The sequence below is a fragment of the Salmo salar genome, chromosome ssa02 (assembly GCF_905237065.1).
Source record: "Salmo salar chromosome ssa02, Ssal_v3.1, whole genome shotgun sequence".
NCBI lineage: Eukaryota > Metazoa > Chordata > Actinopteri > Salmoniformes > Salmonidae > Salmo > Salmo salar.
This window is the reverse complement of record NC_059443.1, coordinates 44484614-44507104: the sequence shown is the minus strand read 5'-3', so window position 1 is coordinate 44507104 and position 22491 is coordinate 44484614. Positions and strand designations below refer to the sequence as shown.

The window sequence follows — 22491 nt, the reverse complement described above, 5'->3', positions numbered from 1 at the left end:
TTTTTAATTATGTTTCTCGTCGTCGTTGTTCGAAAACACATTCTCTCATTGTTGCTTGATATTCCTGATGTACTTTTACTGTACAGCCGTCAATATACTGGAATTGCACATTTTAATTGAAGGTTTAAAAATAAGTTTCAAACTGAGGGTGTGGACACTGTCAAAGAGATTTGGGAATTTAATTGAGCCTTACTCAAGAGTTGGCAGTGGATTCCTATGGTAATCCTGTGGTTACTGATCTGCCAGGCTCAACATCTCTGACACCTTGAATAATTACAAAAAAATTCCTGCTTGTTCTTATCCCTGCTATTTAATACACCAAAATAGAAGCGGCGACTCTTTAATTACTTTTGCCTTTGTTATTATGTTGAATGTGGGTTTTGATTTTTTTTTTTACACGTTCAATGTAGCATAACACACACAAACTCTGTCTCTGTGTTATCTGAGACAACTTGGTGATCAGACTTGGATGGCCAACTGACATCCTTGATCGGTGATCATAGCAAATAAAAAGATGCAAAGCTCCGTGCTCCCCTCTGTAATTTGTAGACAGTTAATAACAGAATCGGTCAAAGGATTTCATAAATCAAAGCCTTTTGCATTGGCTGGACTAATAACCTGTTACGTATCAATATGATTTTGGTATGGTCAATCGATGTCGAATCAATTGGAGCTTTTTGTGATGGAAGTGTGCGTGTGCGCTTGTGTGCGAGTGCCCAGCAACCGGTGTATGAGACTGGAATGTCAAACAGAAGGGTCTAGTTGCCATGGAAACATATATGCAGAGATGGAGCTGTAAGAGCTGACATCCATAAGGCATTTGCAATTAAACAGACCTGTTGGATTAGAATAACTGATAGTCCCTTTTACACATTTGTGTTTTCCTTGTACCGTCACTGGGGTATCCTGTATATAATATGGGGATTCTGGCAAAAATAGTTTTCATATTGAATGTCTAAATGAACGATGCCTTTGAAACAGTGGTGTTTTCATGGTTATTTGAGGTTGGGCTTTGTGGTAAATGAGGGATTCATTTCTGTTTTTCAGAGACTCTTGATATTGAGAATATTGATAGTATTATATTACCCATTGCATGGAACATTGGATCATGAAGAAAGAGGTTGTTAGCCACTGAGAATTATGAAAATAATACCGCTGACATTTGTCCTTTTTGCTTTCTTTGCAAATACTTCTTCCAATTGTTATCAAAGTCAGCATGATGGGGATACATGCTTATGTTTTTCTTTGCCAATAAATGTCTTTTTTTGCACATTCCTTAATTTTCTGTAATAAATCTCTGGATCCCTTTTCAATTGTGTCTGAATGTTAACCAATATTAGAGTCATGACAGAAACAAAGGTACAAAACCAGTAAAGCAAGTGAATTTTAAGATTAAATACGCATTAAATCACTTTTGTTCTTTTCAGACTTGTTTTGTGATTGAACATCATTTTTAGTATTGGACTAAAATGTCCTCCCGAGAATCACTCAAGCCATATTATTTCTCTGAACCACCCACGATTTATTGCATTAGGAAAAACTACCATTATGAATAAACCTTTTACGTGCATGGAGCCCAGTGTCATTAGATATGCTTGTTCTCTAAGTAGATTAATAGGGCATTTTAATCTTTTGCGATGTAAATTCCTTTCAAATGCTTTTCAAACCCAAAACCTAGTTGTCCTGACTCTCTTTTAATTTCCGGCCATATCATGTAACATCGTCACAAATTCACTATCTGTCTCCAAAAACACCCCCGCTTGACCAAACCACTCAGACTGATCATGACCTACTTCTAGGAACAAAATGTCTCACTCATCAGTTATTCGGCAAGAGTTGGGGTAGAGGGATCTCTGAAGGATAATCTGCTCTGTTCCTACAGAATTATAATTCATTTTCCATTGTAAAACTGAAATTGTCTCATCTGTGTCAATAATAGCCATTCTAAGTAAAGTATCCATATTTTATCCTGTTGGTATGTTCACCACAACATTTACATTACATTTGAGTCATTTAGCCGACGCTCTTATCCAGAGCGACTTACAGTAGTGAATGCATACATTTCATACATTTTTATTTTATTTTTATTTATTTTTGCTCTCTCTGGCACAATCTCAATCCATCTTTCCTTGATTCCTCACATCTTATCGCCTCACCTCCTCAGAATGCATTGGAGAAGGTCAGAGGGGAGGGACCTTGGTTCATCATCTCCAATACAATTGAGAAGGATGCACGGAGATAGGATGCATGGAATCAAAGAAAGACAAATTGAGGCAGCTAATGAGCTCAGCTAATGCTGCATTCGTAACCAAGTGGGAGGTGGGAATTGACCAGTTTTAAAGTCATAAATAACAGTTGGATGCATTCACATGCTATGAACCCGTTGAGAAACGGCAGATGGCTAATGGCCAACAAGCTGAGTAAAAGTTCAGCTATCAAGCCTCTAAACAAATGATGTTCAAAAACCATATTAATTGATTGCCTTTTATAAATAAAGTTTTATTGCATTTAACTGCTGTGAAGGCTGTTATCAAGGTCATTTCCTTAGTAGTTGATGTCAGAAGTCAGCAGGTGAGAGAAATGAGAGAGCTCAGGATGATAGACGAGTTCCCCACTAGTAATTACCTGTTGGAGGGCCATTCGTCTGTGGTAAATTCCCACTTCCCACTGGTTACGAATGTAGCATGACTCCATCCCCCGCTCCCCATATTGATTCAACCTTCTCTTTTCTACCAGGCCTGGTTGCAGAGAGAGATTATAACAGATGGAATGATTCATCAGTCTGCTTGCACTCTAATGAACAGAGGGTCATGGTTATGTAATGCAACATCCCCATATGGCAGTAGGGGAAATGGGTTATTTAGCATCGCATGGGGCTTCTCATTCCAACTCCAGTCTCATTTCATCAGTCTGCCGGTTGATTAGATTTACTTTAACCCTCACACAAACATAGATGTAACGTGACAAGTGAAAACATAGTCTGTGTGTGTAAACAGTCACTGCTGATCTGTGGCATGACCTTTGAAGATGGTCAGTCAATTGAATAAATTAATTAGGCCCTAATCTATGGATTTCACATGACTGGGAATACAGATATGCATCTGTTGGTCACAGATACCTTAAAAAAAGGTAGGGTCGTGGATCAGAAAACCAGCCAGTATCTGGTGTGACCACCATTTGCCTCATGCAGCGTGACACATCTCCTTCGAATAGAGTTGATCAGGCTGTTGATTGTGAACTGGGGAATGTTGTTCCACTCCTCTTCAATGTGCTTAGTTTCTGGATATTGGCAGGAACTGGAACACGCTGTCGTACATGTAGATCCAGAGCATTCCAAACATCATCAGTGGGTGACATGTCTGGTGAGTATGCAGGCCATGGAAGAACTGGGACATTTTCAGCTTCCAGGATGACACAGAACTACAGTCAGGTCAAAACCCTGGTGAAGAAAAGACAATCCCGCAGGTGAAGAACTCGGATGTGGAGGTCCTGGGCATGCATGGTTACACATGGTCTGAGGTTGTGAGGCCAGTTGGACGTACTGACAAATTCTCCACAACTACGTTGGAGGCGGCTTATGGTAGAGAAATGAACATTGAATTCTCTGGCAATAGCTCTGGTAGACATTCCTGCAGTCAGCATGACAATTGCATGCTCCCTCAAAACTTAATGCCACAGATGTGACAAAAATTACACATTTTAGAGTGGCCTTGTCCCCAGCACAAGGTGCACCTGCATAATGATCATGCCATTTAATCAGCTTCTTGATATGCCACACCCGTCAGGTGGATTTTTTTTGGGGGGGGGCAAAGGAGAAATGCAAACTAACGTGCGCACAAATGAGCTTTTTGAGCAGATGGATAATATTTGGGATCTTTTATTTAGGCTCATAAACACTTTACATATTGCTTTTTTATTTTTGTTCAGTGTATTATGCAGTCATAAGGAAAGGCTCAGACAGATCTGTTTATTAATTCATTTGAACTTGTTCCTTAGTTAAGAGCTGTTGTGCGGATGCAGGAACATGTACCCTCGTGTTTGGGGCCGGGAACATTGCGTTCTGCCATTCTCAGAGCTGGCCTCTGACATGTGTGTGGCTTTGCAATTAATGATTCCCCCTCTACTCTGGAGATTAAAACAGTAAATCCGAGAAGTCTTTAGTTTAATTTGCTCACTCAAATATCCTTCTTGTTGGCATTTAAAGAGAAACTATGAAAATAATCAATTGAAATTGGCACCCATGAAGAAGACAAGAGCTGAACAATGCATCTCAATTGGTTGTAGAACGAGACAACGGTTGTGTGCTGTTGCTAGATATGCCATATAGAATGTATGGTCACTATAAAAATGCTTGGGATGAAAGTCCACTAAACCCTTCCCACCAGAAAATGCCCAAGAGGAATCAAACATGGATTGGATTATCATGCTTTAATAAATATATTAGGACATGTGATGTAAAGAGTATTACACAGTAGCTCAGGCACAAACGAGTGTGGGATGTTTTGAAGCATTGATCTCATACTCCTATCAACAATTTGTTTCACACGTACGTAAAAAGCTCTACTCCCAGGTAGAAAAATAAACATTAAGAGTGAACGTTCACTAATAAAGCTTTAGCTGCAGGTTTAAGACTTTGGAACATAAACCATTACAAACGCTTGCTTGAACTAACATTCAATTTCATCCCCACCCTCAGAAATCCTAATACTTTCAGAAAAATAACATGGTTGCTTTAAGTAGGGGTAACTAGTGCCAGCCCAGGACATCAATGATGCATAACCGCCTACTCAGACTATCCATTTAAACACAATTATGATAACAGGATAGATGGAAAGTAAATAAAATGAACAAAATCCCTTCACCATAAATAATTTCACAGTTTGACATAACTCACAACAACTGTACACAGTGCAAAGTAACCGCGTGGGAACCTAAAGTAATAACTGTAGCTTTAATATTCACAAGTGTAGAAAAACTAAAGATTTTCACAAATACTCTTTGATTAACTGATGTTGAAGTGCTTCAAGTTGGGGGGGGGGGTCGGGCTGTGCATGCGGGGGTCAGAGGGCGTTACACATCTGCCCCATGATGAGTGACATGACGGAGAGAGTGCAATCCCATCATGCAACAGCCGCGGATCAGTGCTGCGATGTTGTAGACCGGCGCCGCCCCATCCACTCCATGCCGGGAACACAGCCAGGCCACCGTGGGCAACACTGGTACGGCCACAGCAACAAGATCAACAAGGAAGCTGCTGCTCCAATAGCGTTTGTTGACCACGTTTATCTCCGGGGCCCTGCAGAGCTCCTCACTGCTCACCTCAAAATCCAGCTCCTCCATGAAGCGCATGGAGACCATCACCTCAGGGTCTGAGCAACACAGGCCTGAATCACTGGACATGTTAGGGCTCACTGGCAAAACTGTGGTGGGCTGGCTGGGGCTAGGCAGGCTTAAGGTGGACTGGTTAGGGGTGGATGGGATAGGGGCCGAGTCTGGGCCCTGCAGTGCTGGGATTTCTAGGAGGCTGGTAGAAGCTGGGAGGAGAGCATCTCCAACTGCACCACCATGGAGCTTCAGCAGCTGCAGCAGGAGGGTTTGCAGGTCAGGAGGGAAGGACACCACCTCGGTCTGAACGGCCTTGTCCTCTGGAGCGGGGAAGGGGAGTGTGCTGTAGCAGAATGTGTTGGAGGGTGGTGAAGGCAGTGGTGTGATCTTCTCCTCCAGACTGTGGAGTAGAGTGGACACCCCCGGACTAGCCTCTGGGTGGCAGCGCAGCTTACTGCTAGAGTCGTGGCTGGAGTCCACCGCCGTGGACATGAGCACGTGCTCCAGGTTGTCGTTAACCAGCAGCCCACTGTCCGCCATCTCCTCCGCCGCCTGGTCACCCACCTCCCCCTGCTTGTCGCTGACAGGGGAGTCGGAGTCGCCACAGATGAAGTCCATGGTTGGCTCGTCTTGCAGCGTGGAGCCGCTCTGGGCCATCTCCATGCTGTGCAGCAGGGACTCCAGCTTGCGGTTCTGGATGTTGATGTCGACAAAGTACTTCTGGATGCCCTTGTCCTTCTCCATCAGGCTGCTCTTCATGGTCTCCACAACCTGCCGGAGCTGCTTGATCTCCTTGCGTGCCTCTTTTAGGGCCAGCTGTGCCTCGACACGGTGGCACTCCTCCTCGATCCAGTCCTCCCTCATCCGTCCCAGCTGGGACTTGAGATTCTCAATCTCAGACTGCCTGAGGGAGAAAAGAGAGGGTTAGCTAGTAGTTACAGCTGTGTGGGATTGCAATGTTTGGCTACACTGTAGGTGGAATGCACTCTATGGGACGCATTTAGGAAATAAGCTAAACATGTGGTGTTCACTGAGAAGGTAACCTGTCGTGGGCGGTGTTCTCCACCTCCCTCAGCTTGCTCCTCAGGTGACGAATGGCCACCTCCTTCTGTTGCAGGGGGGTGAGGTACTGCTCTGGATTGGGAGGTCTGATGCCATGGTTGTCCCCACAGGAGTGGTATCTTCTGGGGGTCATCCTTCTGGGGAGACGAGAGGAAATTACACCTTAGCCCCGAGTCACATACTGCATGTTCTGCTGGTCAGACGACATCTTGTTCTCAATATGGATACTGATGAGGACACCACATCTATTACACACACACCATCCTGTACTGTGCTGAGCCCCATCTAAAGTAGGCTCCCTCAGTTCTGTGGGGAAGGAACTAGGCCATGCAAAAAAATAAAGGGATTGGTGCAACTTGCACGATGCAAAGCTCAAAATAGTTGATTGTGTCCGACTGGGGATAGCACTGTCAGGACACAAGCTAACCAGCCAGCAGACTTCCTGCTGCAAAAAAAGCTAAAATGCCAGGTTGGTCAAAAGCTGGCAGGGATGGATAGGAAAACAATGAATTGGGAGGGAAAGCCCAAATTACATTTGCTCAACTCTAGTCTACAAGGTAAGTGTTTTTACCCGAGAAATCCCTGAAATGCCTACATTTTCATTACTAAAAGCACATTAACCTTCAATTGTACATTAGCAGTTCTGGAATATCCATGTGATCAGGGCTCAGGTTAAAAAGCCCTTCCTTGTTGATGAAACACATTTGTTTCTGAGGATGGATTTGGCGAATATGCAGAGCAGCCCCTCATACAAACAGGCTTAAAAGCTAGCGCTATATCCTAGCAACAACCTGGGACTTGTTCTTTGATGCGAGCTCTCTGCATCCCTGCCAGAAATAGAACAGGCAAGCAGAAGGTAGCGAGAGAACTAGGACGTCACACGAAACCCAGCCAGGCAGAAGAGAGCTGAGGGGAACAAGGACAAAAATCCTGTGGCAATAAAATGACTTGAGAAACAAAAAGCAGTCGTGGACGTTTTCAGGTCCGCATAAGATACATAAGTATTATCTGTGTTGCATAGAGAATGACTTACATTAAGCCTGTGGGCTGAATTCAAGAGGACTCTAGTTAGTTTTTTTACAGTCCGAGCAGAAAGGCAAGGTTGAGCTTGTCCGTGCAGCGCTGCTGTCATGGCACAGGAAGCCTCAAGTGAATATTCTGCCAAATAGCAACATGAGAACCCAGAAGCTCTGCCACAAATGTCAGACAGTAAGTGAAAAAAAAAGGCAGGGATGCAGCCAGGCAAGCACGTCTGGCTATCGACTGAGATACGATGAAATATTAATGAACTCTTCCTCTCCTATAAACCCAAGGTTGACACCCACCAAAATAATCCTGTTTATAAAATCCTCTAATCTCAGCATAGCCCAATCCTGACCGATATAATCCCCGTCTCTCAGAAGAGGGGGGAGAGGAGACGACAAACAGTCCCGGCATAGCGCCTAATCTATCCATCCTTGCCCCACCTAGTGAATGCCCACCCATCACAGAGCAACAGATGCTTCATTACAAGTTGACCCCTAGCCCCTTCTTCCTAGGGCATTTCATGTTGATCTGAAAGGATAGGAACATGGTAGTTGCTTGTGTCCTTTGATAGGCTAGCTGGAATGATTGATATGGCTGTTTACCTGGAGGGTACTGTGGGGCTGGAGTTGCTGCTGCTGTTGGTGGATGAGGGGACTGTCCTGTACGGGGCATAGAGCTCCGCATCACGGGATGCTGAGGGGATCCCTGCCAGCTTGAACACAGGGAGGCTCCTGACGTGGGCACCACGACTGTGGGAAAAGACAGGCAGTAGTTAGGCAAAGCTAAGGAGAAGACATTTCCCACAACACCAGTCTTGTAATGTTGTGCATTAATCATTGAAAAAACAAATACCAGTGAGGGGGAAGATATACAGCATAAAGAAATAGCATAGCTATAATTCTTGGAACAGTTTCCCAGACCCAATTACATTTTTGTTGAAAGAGCATTTTAGTTTAGGATCAGGCTGAATCTGGGTCTGGGAAAACAGGCCCTTTAAGTATAACACCCACTAGTGGGGTAAGATAAATGGTAAAGGCATGGCGCGTCTGCTTCTACAATGGAGGCAGTAGAGAAACAGAGCCACCCCATATATCACCTGCGTGAGGAGATCTTCTTCCCTGTGGAGTTGTGGGCCAGGCTCCCCCCTCTCTTTAGGCTGCCCGTGCTGCTAGAGGAGCTGAAGTCTGCCTCACTACCTGCAGAGTCAGACAAACACAGGATATTACTACTGACCTGGCATCAGCAGGAAGGAAACACTGGTGCCACACACACACCTGCATTCTGCTTTTCCATGACTACACATCTTGCAGTTGTTTTCCATGTCTATTTCAAGAACCAACTTCTCTGCGTTCAGAAGTCAAATACATCACAGAAAAGTAAAATCACCATGCAAGCCACTTCAAAACGGTAAACAAACCGACGAGCTTCATCCTGCTGAAAAGCCCTTCCTTGTTAGAGGCTATGGTGCGGTTGTGGTTAGCAACAATGGCATGATTCAAGCAGAGGCTATTAGATTACACAGCCGCCAGAAAATAAGCAGGCCCGATCGGCCCAACCTCACACAACAGAGTACCTACAGTGGGGGGAAAAGTATTTGATCCCCTGCTGATTTTGTACGTTTGCCCACTTACAAAGAAATGATCATTCTATAATTTTAATGGTAGGTTTATATGAACTGTGAGACAGAATAACAACAAAAGAATCCAGAAAAACGCATGTCAAAAATGATTTCCATTTTAATGAGGGAAATAAGTATTTGACCCCTCTGCAAAATATGACTTAGTACTTGGTGGCAAAACCGTTGTTGGCAGTCACAGAGGTCAGACGTTTCTTGTAGTTGGCCACCAGGTTTGCACACATCTCAGGAGGGATTTTGTCCCACTCCTCTTTGCAGACCTTCTCCAAGTCATTAAGGTTTCGAGGCTGACGTTTGGCAACTTGAACCTTCATCTCCCTCCACAGATTTTCTATGGGATTAAGGTCTGGAGATTGGCTAGGCCACTCCAGGACCTTAATGTGCTTCTTCTTGAGCCACTCCTTTGTTGCCTTGGCTGTGTGTTTTGGGTCATTGTCATGCTGGAATACCCATCCACGACCCATTTTCAATGCCCTGGCTGAGGGAAGGAGGTTCTCACCCAAGATTTGACAGTACATGGCCCCGTCAAATGATGCGGTGAAGTTGTCCTGTCCCCTTAGCAGAAAAACACCCCCAAAGCATAATGTTTCCACCTCCATGTTTGACGGTGGAGATGGTGTTCTTGGGGTCATAGGCAGCATTCCTCCTCCTCCAAACACGGCAAGTTGAGTTGATGCCAAAGAGCTCCATTTTGGTCTCATCGGACCACAACACTTTCACCCAGTTGTCCTCTGAATCATTCAGATGTTCATTGGCAAACTTCAGACGGGCATGTATATGTATTCTTGAGCAGGGGGACCTTGCGGGCACTGCAGGATTTCAGTCCTTCACAGCCTAGTGTGTTACCAATTGTTTTCTTGGTGACTATGGTCCCAGCTGCCTTGAGATCATTGACAAGATCCTCCCGTGTAGTTCTGGGCTGATTCCTCACCGTTCTCATGATCATTGCAACTCCACGAGGTGAGATCTTGCATGGAGCCCCAGGCCGAGGGAGATTGACAGTTCTTTTGTGTTTCTTCCATTTGCGAATAATCGCACCAACTGTTGTCACCTTCTCACCAAGCTGCTTGGCGATGGTCTTGTAGCACATTCCAGCCTTGTGTAGGTCTACAATCTTGTCCCTGACATCCTTGGAGAGCTCTTTGGTCTTGGCCATGGTGGAGAGTTTGGAATCTGATTGCTTCTGTGGACAGGTGTCTTTTATACAGGTAACAAACTGAGATTAGGAGCACTCCCTTTAAGAGTGTGCTCCTAATCTCAGCTCATTACCTGTAAGACACCTGGGAGACAGAAATCTTTCTGATTGAGAGGGGGTCAAATACTTATTTCCCTCATTAAAATGCAAATCAACTTATAACATTTTTTACATGCGTTTTTCTGGATTTTTTTGTTGTTATTCTGTCTCTCACAGTTCAAATAAACCTACCATTAAAATGATAGACTGATCCTTTCTTTATCAGTGGGCAAACATACAAAATCAGCAGGGGATCAAATACTTTTTTCCCCCACTGTAACGAATTCAGCCTCACCCGCTAACCCAGTCATAGACGCGAACTACCTTCAGCGCCAATTGACGATAGGATCTACAGGCCGAGCGAGTTTATTAGGAACCCCAACGCTCGTTCTGAACGTTAACCACACTGTAAGCGACGCATCTTTTTTTTCCTCGCTGATATGAAAGGTAAAAATGCTACACACCTTTAAAGGGTTCCCACACGGCCATATTTCCATGTTACAGCGCTTGTTTACGGAGGACAGACAAGACAGTCAACTAACATTACCAGTGCTAATTAGCCATCTGCGTCTTCGAACAATACTGTCAGCTGCAATTTAAAACAGTGTATACAGCAAGTAGATTTTGCATTTGTGATATGAAATTAGAGGGCAAAGTTTAGAACCGTACAGCAATTCAGAATCGACTCGATTTAAATTGAGTATTTGGCTGGTTTGGCTGCCAGAGCCAATTCACCTCTAAAACAGACCCTGTGAGTTGCTTGGACTATAAGGAATAACATCAGGTTCCTTTAGTCCATTATCGGGCAAGGCCATGAGCTCTGTCCCTCAACACCTGGTCTGATGGCTGCAGGACAGGCTGTGGTATCCCTTTCCCTAACCTCTCCCTCCCCTATGCACTACAGTAATCTACTGACATGAAGGGCCGATACAATGTGTACATGGCGAGTTGCATCAACCACTTCATAAAAACATGTTAAATCCAGTTAATCCCTAGAAAACCAAACATAGTACATTTAAGCATATAATCTAGTAAAGATTCAGACCAGACTAATAATGAAAAGAACAGGGCCAACCTAACTACCTACAGTCGAGCTGTACCAAATCATGACAACCAATTTCATTCCATAAATAACCTCTGAAGACATGTTGCTAAATTAGTGCAAAAATACTATTGCAATAATGCATTCTCAAACAAAATAATCACTCAGAATGAGCCAGCGTGGCAACTCAATATGTTGGTAGAACACCATTCTCCCTAATTAGTGATTGGTAAACTCCTTAAAAGGAAGCATGGGACACTAATGACGTATTTTCAGTGAAACCATGACATACCTGAGTGGCATCTCTTTCCATTCGATAAAACCATAGTAAAGTGCTCACAGTGAATGTATGATTAAATAACGACAAAACTGAACCTTCAACACTGGGTGAGTGAATCAATTGCAAGTACAACGTGAAGTCTGACTGCTTATCAGCCTAATTGGAAAACCTCAGGTTCAACATTATTTATCCAATCAGCAGCCTCTCTGGATTTGAACCTTGATTAAGCCGTTGGTCGGATTCAATTATGCTGAGCCTCGGGCCTCGGGCCGCGTGCCGTGAACCGGCAAAATGAGTGCGGGAGGAGTGCCCATCTCAAATCAAATAGTAATCTGCGCTTCTCGGTCATGTCGTCAACAATGCAGCATGTCGAATCGTCCAGAAACATACATCTATTTTCCATACAGTATATATTAGAATTTTCAAACTTTTTTATTTATTTGCAAGGCAGATAAAGCATTTTTTTAAATCAAAAGCAATCAATTTTGCATGGGAAAACACAGAATCCTACTCATTCCTCCACATGTTTAATTACATGACTTTTGTTTTGAGCCAACTTCAACGTGGGCTTTAAACGGGATCCCCGGAGCAGATTAATCGAATCCTCTCATTGTTGGCGTTCTTCTGCGCAGACCTTGCTGACACATGCCAGATTTTACAAAGCCTGGATAAGTATTTTACATATCAGCTAACCACATCATATGTCAGCAATCTGGTGCCCAAAGGCACAGAAGATGAGGTGTCATGCAACCATTGGTTAATACATGCAATGTCTGAGCAGGGGAACACAACCATTGAGTGCGTCCCAATAATATCTCCTTCTTCATTGGATTGGTGTAGACATGGGCTAGAGGAAGTTTCTATCATATGTCTTATACCAGTCAATTCCTTTCAAATCCATGAAGGGAAGTGAACAAGTGTACACTGTGGGAGGTAGGAGAGATATTTGGGATGTAGCCATAGGGAGAACCTTAATTGCATACTCATAAAAAATATATATGTTTTAGCGTCTCGCCTCCTCAAACCCCATTGGATGAGAAAGCCAGAGGTCCTGCCGCTCTGACTGTCTCCTCCAATGGATGTTTTGCAATTGAGATTCTCCCATTCTCTCACCAAGCAAATCATTGTTGCTTAAGTAACAGTTTAGCTTCTGTCCCTCTCCTCACCCCTACCTGGGCTCAAACCAGGGACCCTCTGCACACATCAACAACTGCCTCCCACAAAGCACCGTTACCCATCGCTCCACAGAAGCCGCGGCCCTTGCAGAGCAAAGGGAACAACTACTTCAAGGTCTCAGAGCGAGTGACGTCACCAATTGAAACACTATTAGCGTGCACACCGCTAACTAACTAGCCATTTCACATCGGCTACACTCAACCCCCTTTTGACCTTCTCTTTTTCCGTAGCAACAAGTGATCTGGGTCACGGCACCAATGTAACAGTTTAGCTTCCGTCCCTCTCCTCACCCCTACCTGGGCTCAAACCAGGGACCCTCTGCATACATCAACAACTGCCTCCCACAAATCATCGTTACCCATCGCTCCACAAAAGCCGCGGCCCTTGCAGAGCAAGGGGAACAACTACTTCGAGGTCTCAGAGCAAGTGACGTCACCGACTGAAACGCTAACTAGCTAGCCATTTCACATCGGTTACACTTACTTTCTACTGCTAAAATTACATGAAAACAATACTATGCAGATAGTGTATACACACAAAGCATGTAGAAATAAGGGTTGGGCTCAATTTGAATTAAAGGCAGTCAATCAGGAAATTATTAGAATTTAAAATGCAGACTTAAAAAAAAATGAAATAAATAGCTTCTACTTTTGAGTTTATTGAGAAGTCATTGAAAATAAATGCCCTTTTTTCTATTATTGGATTGTGATTTTAGTTTACTTCCTGAATTGACTGCTTTCAATTCAAATTGAGCCCAACCCTGGTCTACAAGAAACCATTTCACATGGTTATTTCATATATATTTTAATCTGATGTAGATGTATTTTGTAGATCTATTTGAATTGACAGTTAGACAAGTACTTCAATCAAACAGATACATAGAATCAGAATCAGAATTGAGAGAAATGCCTAAGACAGGGCTGCCCAACCCTCTTCCTGGAGATCTACTGTCCTGTAGGTTTTCAGTCCAACCTAATTTAGCATATCTAGTTAAGGTCTTGTTGAGCAGCTAACTAGTAGAGTCAGGTGTGTTAAATTAGGGTTAGACTGAAAACCCACAGGATGGTTGATCTCCAGGAAGAGGGTTGGGCAGCCCTGGCCTAAGATCTACTAGGACAACGTATGTATGATCCTCCTAACCCCACCTACAAAAAAACTGAAGCCATTCCTTGCAGTAGCCTACCTCTGGGCAATGTGGACGATCGCTGCTCCCTCTTGTGCCTTGGCGGGGGTGCGTGCCACTCTTCCATCACCCTCACCCTCTTCACCTTGGTCTTGCACTCGGCGGTGGGCTTGGGGGAGCCATGCGGACTGTTGTCTGAGCCTGACGGGGTTTTGGAGGGGGACACAGACTGACTACTGGGGCAGCCGGTGTCATCTATGTAGACAGGTATAGCCAAGAATACGCATGCTGCATGGAACACACAGCAGTCAATCAATCATTCAGAGCTCGAGGTTCACTCCCTCGTATCTGTTCATACTGTAAGTCATCCAACCAACAGTGTTCATGTTACCAACGCCACAGCACTGTGTTATGGAAGCTGAAGGGAGGTGAAAGGGGTGACAATAAACTTCCATGATGACTTAATGTTATTCAATATACATCAATATGTTGTAACCTAATTTTGGTTAGGTGTAACTGTTGTCAAAATAATGTCGATAGAGAAAAGAATCTAGGCCTACTACAGAAGGCTAGGTCATTTCTGGAATAATGGCAACTATTATGCAAACTTTTATGTTTGCCAACTTTGTTGTTTATGGTAGGTTAGTAGCCTTGTGTAATACAAATTTGTTGCAACAGTATGCTAGTATGTGATAAGATGTGGATTTCGGCCTACTTGGCCAGAATGGCATAACAAAGCCTACATAACAATGTGTTAGCATGATTTTCAGACATTTTTATATGATGAACCCTGGCTGCAGGGGTGGACTGGGATCAGAAATCATCCAGGGCATTTCTAACACACCGGCGGCCATTCATTCTGCACACCAAAAATTATATTTAGATAGACCAGCCCATCTGCCATTGCCAGAACTGCCCTGGCTGCCATCAGCAATGTGACAATAGCGACAGGTGAAAGCAAATTCCTCTCAATTTTATGTTTTCAGCTAAATTTAGAGATTAGAAGAGGAAACTACTTTAGACTTTTAGGATCCACCCTAACCTTGATCTGAAACATGGGAACCACATACCTGAGCAAAAGCTGTTGGTGCTGATGGTCCGTTTGGAGTTGTCCGAGCTGATGTCACAGTCCTTACCCTCCTCCTCTGAAATGGGTGATTCGGACAGGGGCGACCCTTTCACATTAGGGTGGAAAGGATGAAGGATCAAGCGTGGGATGCGGCTGCGGGGGCTCTCCTTCCCTGGTGACTTCTTTTCCTGAGCACCATACAAGTATCACAACTATGCTCACCACTTGAATTTTTGCCACAAGAACAAATCAGATTCATATCAGAATCGGTGTGCGCAAATGTAACTTTGCACATTTTGTTTTTATCTCACTAGCTCTGTCACAGCAACACAGTCATGAACTAATTGTGGTCTGCTATTGTGACTGTGACAGTCAAGATTAGAGAACTATCATTCTCATGTTGTGAAATTTTAACCAAAATATTAGCTGAATTGTTAAGATTAAAAATGATAGCCTAATATAGCAAGACTGATTGACTTTGAAAGTGTTGCAATGACACGCACCTCATATTCCTGGAATGGTCCCATTGTGCTTAACGCTGAGTTTTCCCTTTTGGATCTGTGAGAAAAGTAAAACTAGGTGAGATGTATTTCTGTCCAAGGCATCATGACGTGGCACACTGGCACTGAACCCTTTACGAACAAGGGCGACTCTGTCTGAAATCTGTTACGTAAATCATGTCACCCTCGCCCACTTCCACCCCTGCCTGGCACAGATGGCACATACACTGACCGGACCTTGGTCATTAAACCAGTGAGCCCCACATCAAATATAGGCTACCAGATAGAAAATATTTTTTTGGTTTACTTTAAAAAAAAATTGCATGTATTTCCTCAAACATGGAACAAAGGGATGGGACTGTTTCTTAAATCCAATAAAACCAAGGCTTACTGTCCTTCACATGCATGTGCCACAAAAAAATACAACAACCTAAAATCCATTATCCGATTACGTATCGATGTAATTGAATGATGATTGAAATCTAGTCGTGAATGATGCTGCAGAGAGGAACTGGGTGGGGTTCTAACTCTTCATTTATTCATGTATTTCAAAATGATGTCCCACTAGGTGGAAAACAGACAGCAGCATCTTCAAACATCTATAAGAGAGAGAGGTAGACTAAGTGCCATGAGTTATTCTGCCAAGATAAAAAACACAGAAATATGACATTTCTTCCTTTTGGGATCCTGTGCCAAAGAGCCTTTTTCCTGCCAAAAAGATGACACCAGAGAGTAACACACCGGCAAACCGCTCACTGAATATTGAGATAAGAATGACAGAATAATAGTGTACGATGTTTGCGTTGTATATTGATTTTCACAGACCCTATACACGTAGTTCAATTCACCCTCTCCATTTTGACATGGACACACAAAGGCCTCCAGGCTCCAGTACATGCACAAAAGTGTATGTTTTATTGATGTTTGGCGGCTGAATAATTCAAGGTCCACATAATGCCTGACTGCACATTATAACATAACTCCATTCTTTATCCATTTCCTCTCTCCTGTTGAATGTTGTGCCTCTTAGCATCATCGCTTAAAGGAGTCGGTTATGTAAGTGTGTACGTCTTTGGCCTTCTCTTTTTTTACATCAAGAATGACGTAATTGACCCCTCAGGTCATTATCGCTTTACTGAATCCAGACTTCTTTCCCCCCATTACAGTCCGGATGCTATCTCTTTATTTTGACTGCATGGCACCCAGGATGTTGGTAAATATAGCAGCTGTCCCTGTCCCCAAGCAAACACCCATCTTGAAATACACTGTGTAGCCTGACCATCATGTCTTCCACTACAGGTACGTTTTCAGCAAGTAAGGGCGAAGAAATCAGTTAAACCACAAAAAATAATACCCGAAGGCAGGTTTTATACCAGATTGTATGCACTTTTAGTCTTCTAGGTCCCTCAGCCCTGATATGAGAACACCCCAAAAGTTCACCTGAAATGAGTTCAGCTTTTTGTACCTCTTAAGGCAACTGAGAAGTGTGTCATGAGCATCACAATAAAACAGCAGTATGCCAGCATTTTATGCCTCGATATGTTTTCCTTTTGTTTCTACCCGCCTCTGGATAGCTGGCACACAAGCACACAGCTTCAGAGTGGAATCAGATTAGGCAGCAGGCACTGTCGCAGAGCTACCAACCAAACAATGCCCTAGCAACAGACTTAGCAACAGAGGAAAATGACTGTAAGAAAGACACAGAGTAAATGGGGCCAATTAAATTTGCAGACAGTTCTGTGTTCAGCATCTTCCGAGAGTGCAATAGGAGGGTTTTCCTCCTGCAACATAACAAATGTCAATGTTGTTTACTTCGGGAGTGGCCTATGGCAGTGTGGGGGGAGTGTTACAGACGGGAACAAGGTCAGGTGTGCTCCCATATGAGCAAGTGCGCGTGAGCCGTTGTCTCTTTGCACATCAACAGCAATCAATGTCAGGAAAATGCAATCAAGTTTGTGCATTGCTATACTCAATAGTTGTTATCGTATCATGTCCATACAGTGTCTCAATGCTGATTGAATCTCAGCAGTGCTTGTGAACCTCCTCCTGGGTCATGAGGAATGACCCAGGTAGAAGAAACGGTGAGGGACTACCTGGACTTGTCAAATAACAAGCACATATTTTCGCTTTCCGTTACAAAATATTTTAAAACATTTCATTTTCCATGCAGGCAAATGTAACCCTGGTGGTCCCTTAGAAGATAGAAACCTGGATGGAGGGTTGACAGCCTCAGATTTACAGAGAGATGTTTTCATCTAAGCCTGCCCATGCATGCTCTCGGTAGATAAGATGCAAAACAACATGAGCATCTCCACAGCGGGAGCCGTATGGCTGCAACAAGCTCTCACGGTCTCACGTTAGAATTAGATGTTCGCCCATCTTTCTCAAGTGAAATTTGATGCTTGCGAAACATGGACAAACGTTTAATTCTGACAACAGCCAGAGCACCAGACGGCTCCCGCTGTGGAGATGGTCACGTTGGTCAACACCTCTCTGTGAATCTGAGGCTGTCATACCTCCACCCAGGTCTCTATCTGCTAAGGGACCGCCAGGGTTACATTTGTTCCCAATGTTTCCAAGTGTTTAAGGTTAAGTTTAGGCATTAACTCTGAATTTTTAAGGATAGGGACAAGTTTAAGCATTAACTCCAAAATCTTAAGGTTAGGCATTAACTCCGAATGGGCTATGGTAAGGGTTAAGGTTTGGGGGAAAAAAATCTAAAAAAACGACTTTCTATCGCTGGATTCAAATATGCAACCTCTGGCACCAGAGGCAGATGCTTAGGCATTAACTGTGAATGGTTAAGGTAAGGGGAAAAAATCTGAAAAACAACTTCTATAGCTGGATTTGAACATGCAACCTTTGGCACCAGAAGCAGATCCTTACACCCATCCCTGTTCACATCAAAAACAGAAACCGACTTGAAACGAACACCGCTCACTGTTGCCCCTTGTGGCTGGTTTCCACATAATCTCCTGACGGCCTCAGATATGGATGGACGTCTAACACTGACTTGGCATCACGGGTGAACTGGCTGTGTTGTTCACAGTGTTCCTGGCTTTTATGGCTGGAACTTATGCAATCAACTGGGTATCAAACCCGGGTGTTTTGCACAACTCAAGACTATGTTAGCCTACCAAGCTAAAGTCTATAGACCTCAGCTCTGGGAGTTAACAGTAATTTTCTGTTCTGCGAGTGGTTTGCAGCCGTTTATCTCAATATCAAATCATTTCTGGGTAATAATGATGTACCTTGCTGTAATTGTTTTAAATTAAAATGGTCAAAAAGAAACAAAAATAGCTTCTTAGCAAAGAGCAATTTCTCAAAGAAGAATTTTGCCAGGACTGTCTGGTAGTGGTCTGAGTGGGGAGGGGAAAAATGAAATTAGCTGTCATTGGCAGAGAGGTTTAGAACACTCTTTGTTATTGGTCTATTAACACATTTACCACCTGGTGGTGTCACCAGGCAGGCCAAAATGCCATCCCACCAAAACAGGCTGACATTTCAGTCGGTCTTTTCAAACAGCTCTTACACTAAAAGGGCATTATCATAATTTTCACAATTTCACAATATTTTCCCAACCTCATAGTGTGGACATATATAAGACCTCTGGGCCTTTAAATAGCTGCACAGGTCTGCAGAGTATAGCAAGCTCATATTTCAACAATAACTAATTTAGTTATGAAAGCCCATTTAGTGGGTATAATGGTTTCATTTAACTCAAGTTGTTTTATTTGTTATTTGCATTACACTTAGATGTAAGATAATTTCTGAGCTGGGAATTACCTCACGATACTGCATCCTCATTCTGTTCAATCTATATATTGTCTGCCTGCTTGGCTTGAGTGTGCACTTCAGGGCAGTCAACTGTATGGAGTGTTATATAATCCAATCTCTTCCTCTGAGTGGGTTGACATATGGTATGGCACATAATCATTTATTGAAAACCATATAAAAACAGAACATAAGCTTATTGGACATGTCGTGTATGTATGTGCAGGTAGTGTGTGTGTGTGTGTGTGTGTGTGTGTGTGTGTGTGTGTGTGTGTGTGTGTGTGTGTGTGTGTGTGTGTGTGTGTGTGTTACATGCAAACGTGTGTGAGCATTCAGGATGATGATAGAAACTATGTGTTTCAAGGTGTCTAATTTTCTGTCTTTTTGATGATGTTCACAAACTAATACATTACAGTTTCTCCAATAAAACCACATCTGAAAATGTCCAACTCTTTAAAGTGCTTTGATAGATTTTCCCCAAATCCAACATAGATTTTCTTTATCAACCTGAATCTTATGGTGTGCGTAAATACCCATAAAATACCCATTTCAATGGCAAGGTGTAAAAGCTTTCATTTGCTTTTTAGTGGTTGATAACGTTCAGTTATCAACAGTTATCCCATTCATATCCCATTCAGTGCACTCTAAATACACACATTATTTATAGAGAGAATACAGACAACCAATTTATGATGGCAAAACGTTCCTTAATAGCCTTATAATATCTGTTTCTGCAAATGCTGACCATGTTTGTCCATGTTTAAGTTCCATTATGTGATGTGCTTCATGGTGACTTGGATGAAGGTCTCCCCCTTTTTAACATCAAAGGTAGGTCTAATATCAAAAGTTATCCGCCACATGTATAAATTCTTAATATTGACGGTTTGAAAATGATTTTAAACCATTCTACTAAAATCCAACAACAAAGGCAAAACATATAGTCTAGCCCATAAGTTGCACTGTCGCTCTTGTAACCCCAGAAGGAGATATCAAAGCATAGGGGGGATGGTCGCCCATGGGATTATCGTAATACGCAGTTGAAATCAGTGGCGCTGTTCACTGTCTCGTGGTGCTGAATATGATCAAGCGCTGTATGAGTTCAAACTTAACCTGACCATCTTTTCAACCAGCCCCACCTTTAACATTTGGTTAGTGCGCATTAGCTTAAATAAATTAAATGCACTTTACAATTATAATTTCGGACTTAACTAAATACAACAATATGTCGATGGATAACAAATTGTGATAAGAAAAGGGAAAGTAAACAACATCATAGGCCAGCTAGAAATCAGAATTACAAGCGTATCGTTTTTTCCTATTCCTATTTTTTCCAAAATGTTTTCATTAAGCTATTTACATAAACATATAATTATACTTGCTTGGATGTTTGGTGTTGATTCCCCCAGTCGCAAAGGATGCGCGTGTAGCCTAAATCACGGACACTACAACGAGTCCCGCGTTACTCCAGTGTTCCTCACGAGTCTGACCGTGGAGCCCATCCCACTCTGTGTTTTGATATGAGGAAATTACACTGTGCTCACAGGATTGGACGAGGATGAAGCTGCTAAACACTCACCACCAGTGACAGCGCGTGCTCGAAGTCAAACACGGTCAACGTTCCGGCAGTGTAGGGTTACATAACGCAGGCATGATTGTTCCGTCCTGAAATTGCCTTCCTCCGCCTCCCATAGTCTATGTAGCGAGATTCAGATTTGATTTTGTTCCCCCAAAATGACACAGACAATAAGATCAGGATGCGTGACAACAACAAATGCATGAAATAACAACAAATATCTACATTTTGAAACAATATAGCTGCATCTCAGGCAATGTCAGTACGATTGAGGCGCAGCATGGGTTTCCTGTCCATGGTGCTGAAGTCACTGGGTGAGTCCAGGAATTGAGCAGTAGCGTCATTAGGCCTGGGCTTCCGGGCTGTTGCCCCGGATTTTTTTGCTCCAGCCCCAACCTTCTTACTTTTCAGTCTGATATGAGTTTCTATAACCACACATCACTTGAACTATGCAGTATTTATAAGAAAACATTTTACTGACACATTTTTGTGACAAAAATTAACAATACAATATAACGCGCTAGGCAGAAGGCACTGAAAGAAGCCCCTAGAATGACACAGTGCCTGCTGTGATCGATCGAGATTTCACATCGCAGTGGACCCCTCACGTCCCTTGACCCCTCGCCCACCCTTGCGGCACCGGTTAGATGTCAATGTCGTCACTCAGCAAAATGCCTGTCACTCAGTCAGAATCTGGACATTTGGAACTTCTTCCAAAAGAGTGCAAGCAGGTTGAGGCAGCAGTGAATGAGGTAGAGAGGTTGCAGAACAGCCATGAAGTCAATGTGCAGCAACAGCAGAGTTGCAGGTTTGTGCAGGGTTGGTAGTAGCTAACTGAATTGTCTCTCACAGTATAAGGGTCGGCTAATGCTAATAAGCTAGAATAAGCGCTATGCATCCTTAAGCTATTGGGTGTCAGTCAGAGTTATTGAACAGTATATTTAGTGAATGGGCAAGCAAAGGATGTTGATGTAAGTCGTGATGAAAAGTGTTCATTTTCAGCTAGTGTATTTGATGGGTTTTGTTTCTGTAGCTAGCTTGGCTGGCTAGACACTTCGGTAACTACTGGCTGGTGTTCATGGTTCGGGTTAGGCCCCTTAGTTCCAGTGAAGGGAAATATTAATGCTACAGCATAAAATTACATTCTAGATGATTATGTGCTTCTAACTTTGAGGCAACAGTTTGGGGAAGGCCCTTTCGTGTTTCAGCATGACACAAAGTCGAGGTCCATACAGAAATGGTTTGTCAAAATCGGTGTGGAAGAACTTGACCGGCCTGCACAGAGCCCTGACCTCAACCCCATCGAACACACCCATCGAACACACACCCAATCAGTGCCTGACCTCACTAATGCTCTTGTGGCTGAATGGGAGCAAGTCCCCGCAGCAATGTTCCAACATCTAGCGGAAAGCCTTTCCAGAAGAGTGGAGGCTGTTATAGCAGCAAAGTGGGGACCAACTCCATATGAATGATTTTGGAATGAGATGTTAGACGAGCAGGTGTCCACATACTTTGATCATGTAGTGTACATAGGCCCTTAAATTTAGCGATCTAAAACATTTACGATTAGCTAGTGGTGGAACTGATGAAAGGAAATGAATAATCTCGGTCTTATAACTTACTCCACTCAGCATGTCCACGTTTTGGCTCATATATCTTTATATCCACATA

The 22491-nt window shown here is 43.3% G+C and overlaps 1 protein-coding gene across 9 annotated transcripts; it reads right to left on the bottom strand.

Moving 5' to 3' along the window:
• Nucleotides 1-4408: 4408 nt before the first annotated feature.
• LOC106583782 (syntabulin) lies at nucleotides 4409-20860 on the bottom strand. 9 transcript variants are annotated; one of them, XM_014168370.2, is made up of 8 exons: nucleotides 20627-20860; nucleotides 15477-15531; nucleotides 14975-15161; nucleotides 13965-14159; nucleotides 8510-8609; nucleotides 8016-8162; nucleotides 6369-6521; nucleotides 4409-6229 (listed from the first exon to the last, which is right to left on the bottom strand). In XM_014168370.2, exons 2-8 carry the CDS (start codon nucleotides 15498-15500, stop codon nucleotides 5071-5073), a joined length of 1965 nt encoding a protein of 654 aa, XP_014023845.2. In that variant the 5' UTR covers nucleotides 15501-15531; nucleotides 20627-20860; the 3' UTR covers nucleotides 4409-5070. The 9 variants fall into 9 exon arrangements, with proteins under 9 accessions (XP_014023845.2, XP_014023886.2, XP_014023831.2 ...); XM_014168411.2 differs by having other exon boundaries at nucleotides 13965-14105; XM_014168356.2 differs by having other exon boundaries at nucleotides 6369-6524; nucleotides 20627-20859.
• Nucleotides 20861-22491: the final 1631 nt, after the last annotated feature.

Coding starts and splice junctions, on each gene's coding strand:
- LOC106583782 (XM_014168356.2), bottom strand. CDS start 15,500: ATGGGACCATTCCAGGAATATGAG. Junction 14,160..14,974: donor CACCAACAGCTTTTGCTCAG/GTATGTGGTTCC, acceptor CTGTCTACATAG/ATGACACCGGCTGCCCCAGT. Junction 6,230..6,368: donor GAGAACACCGCCCACGACAG/GTTACCTTCTCA, acceptor TTTCTCCCTCAG/GCAGTCTGAGATTGAGAATC.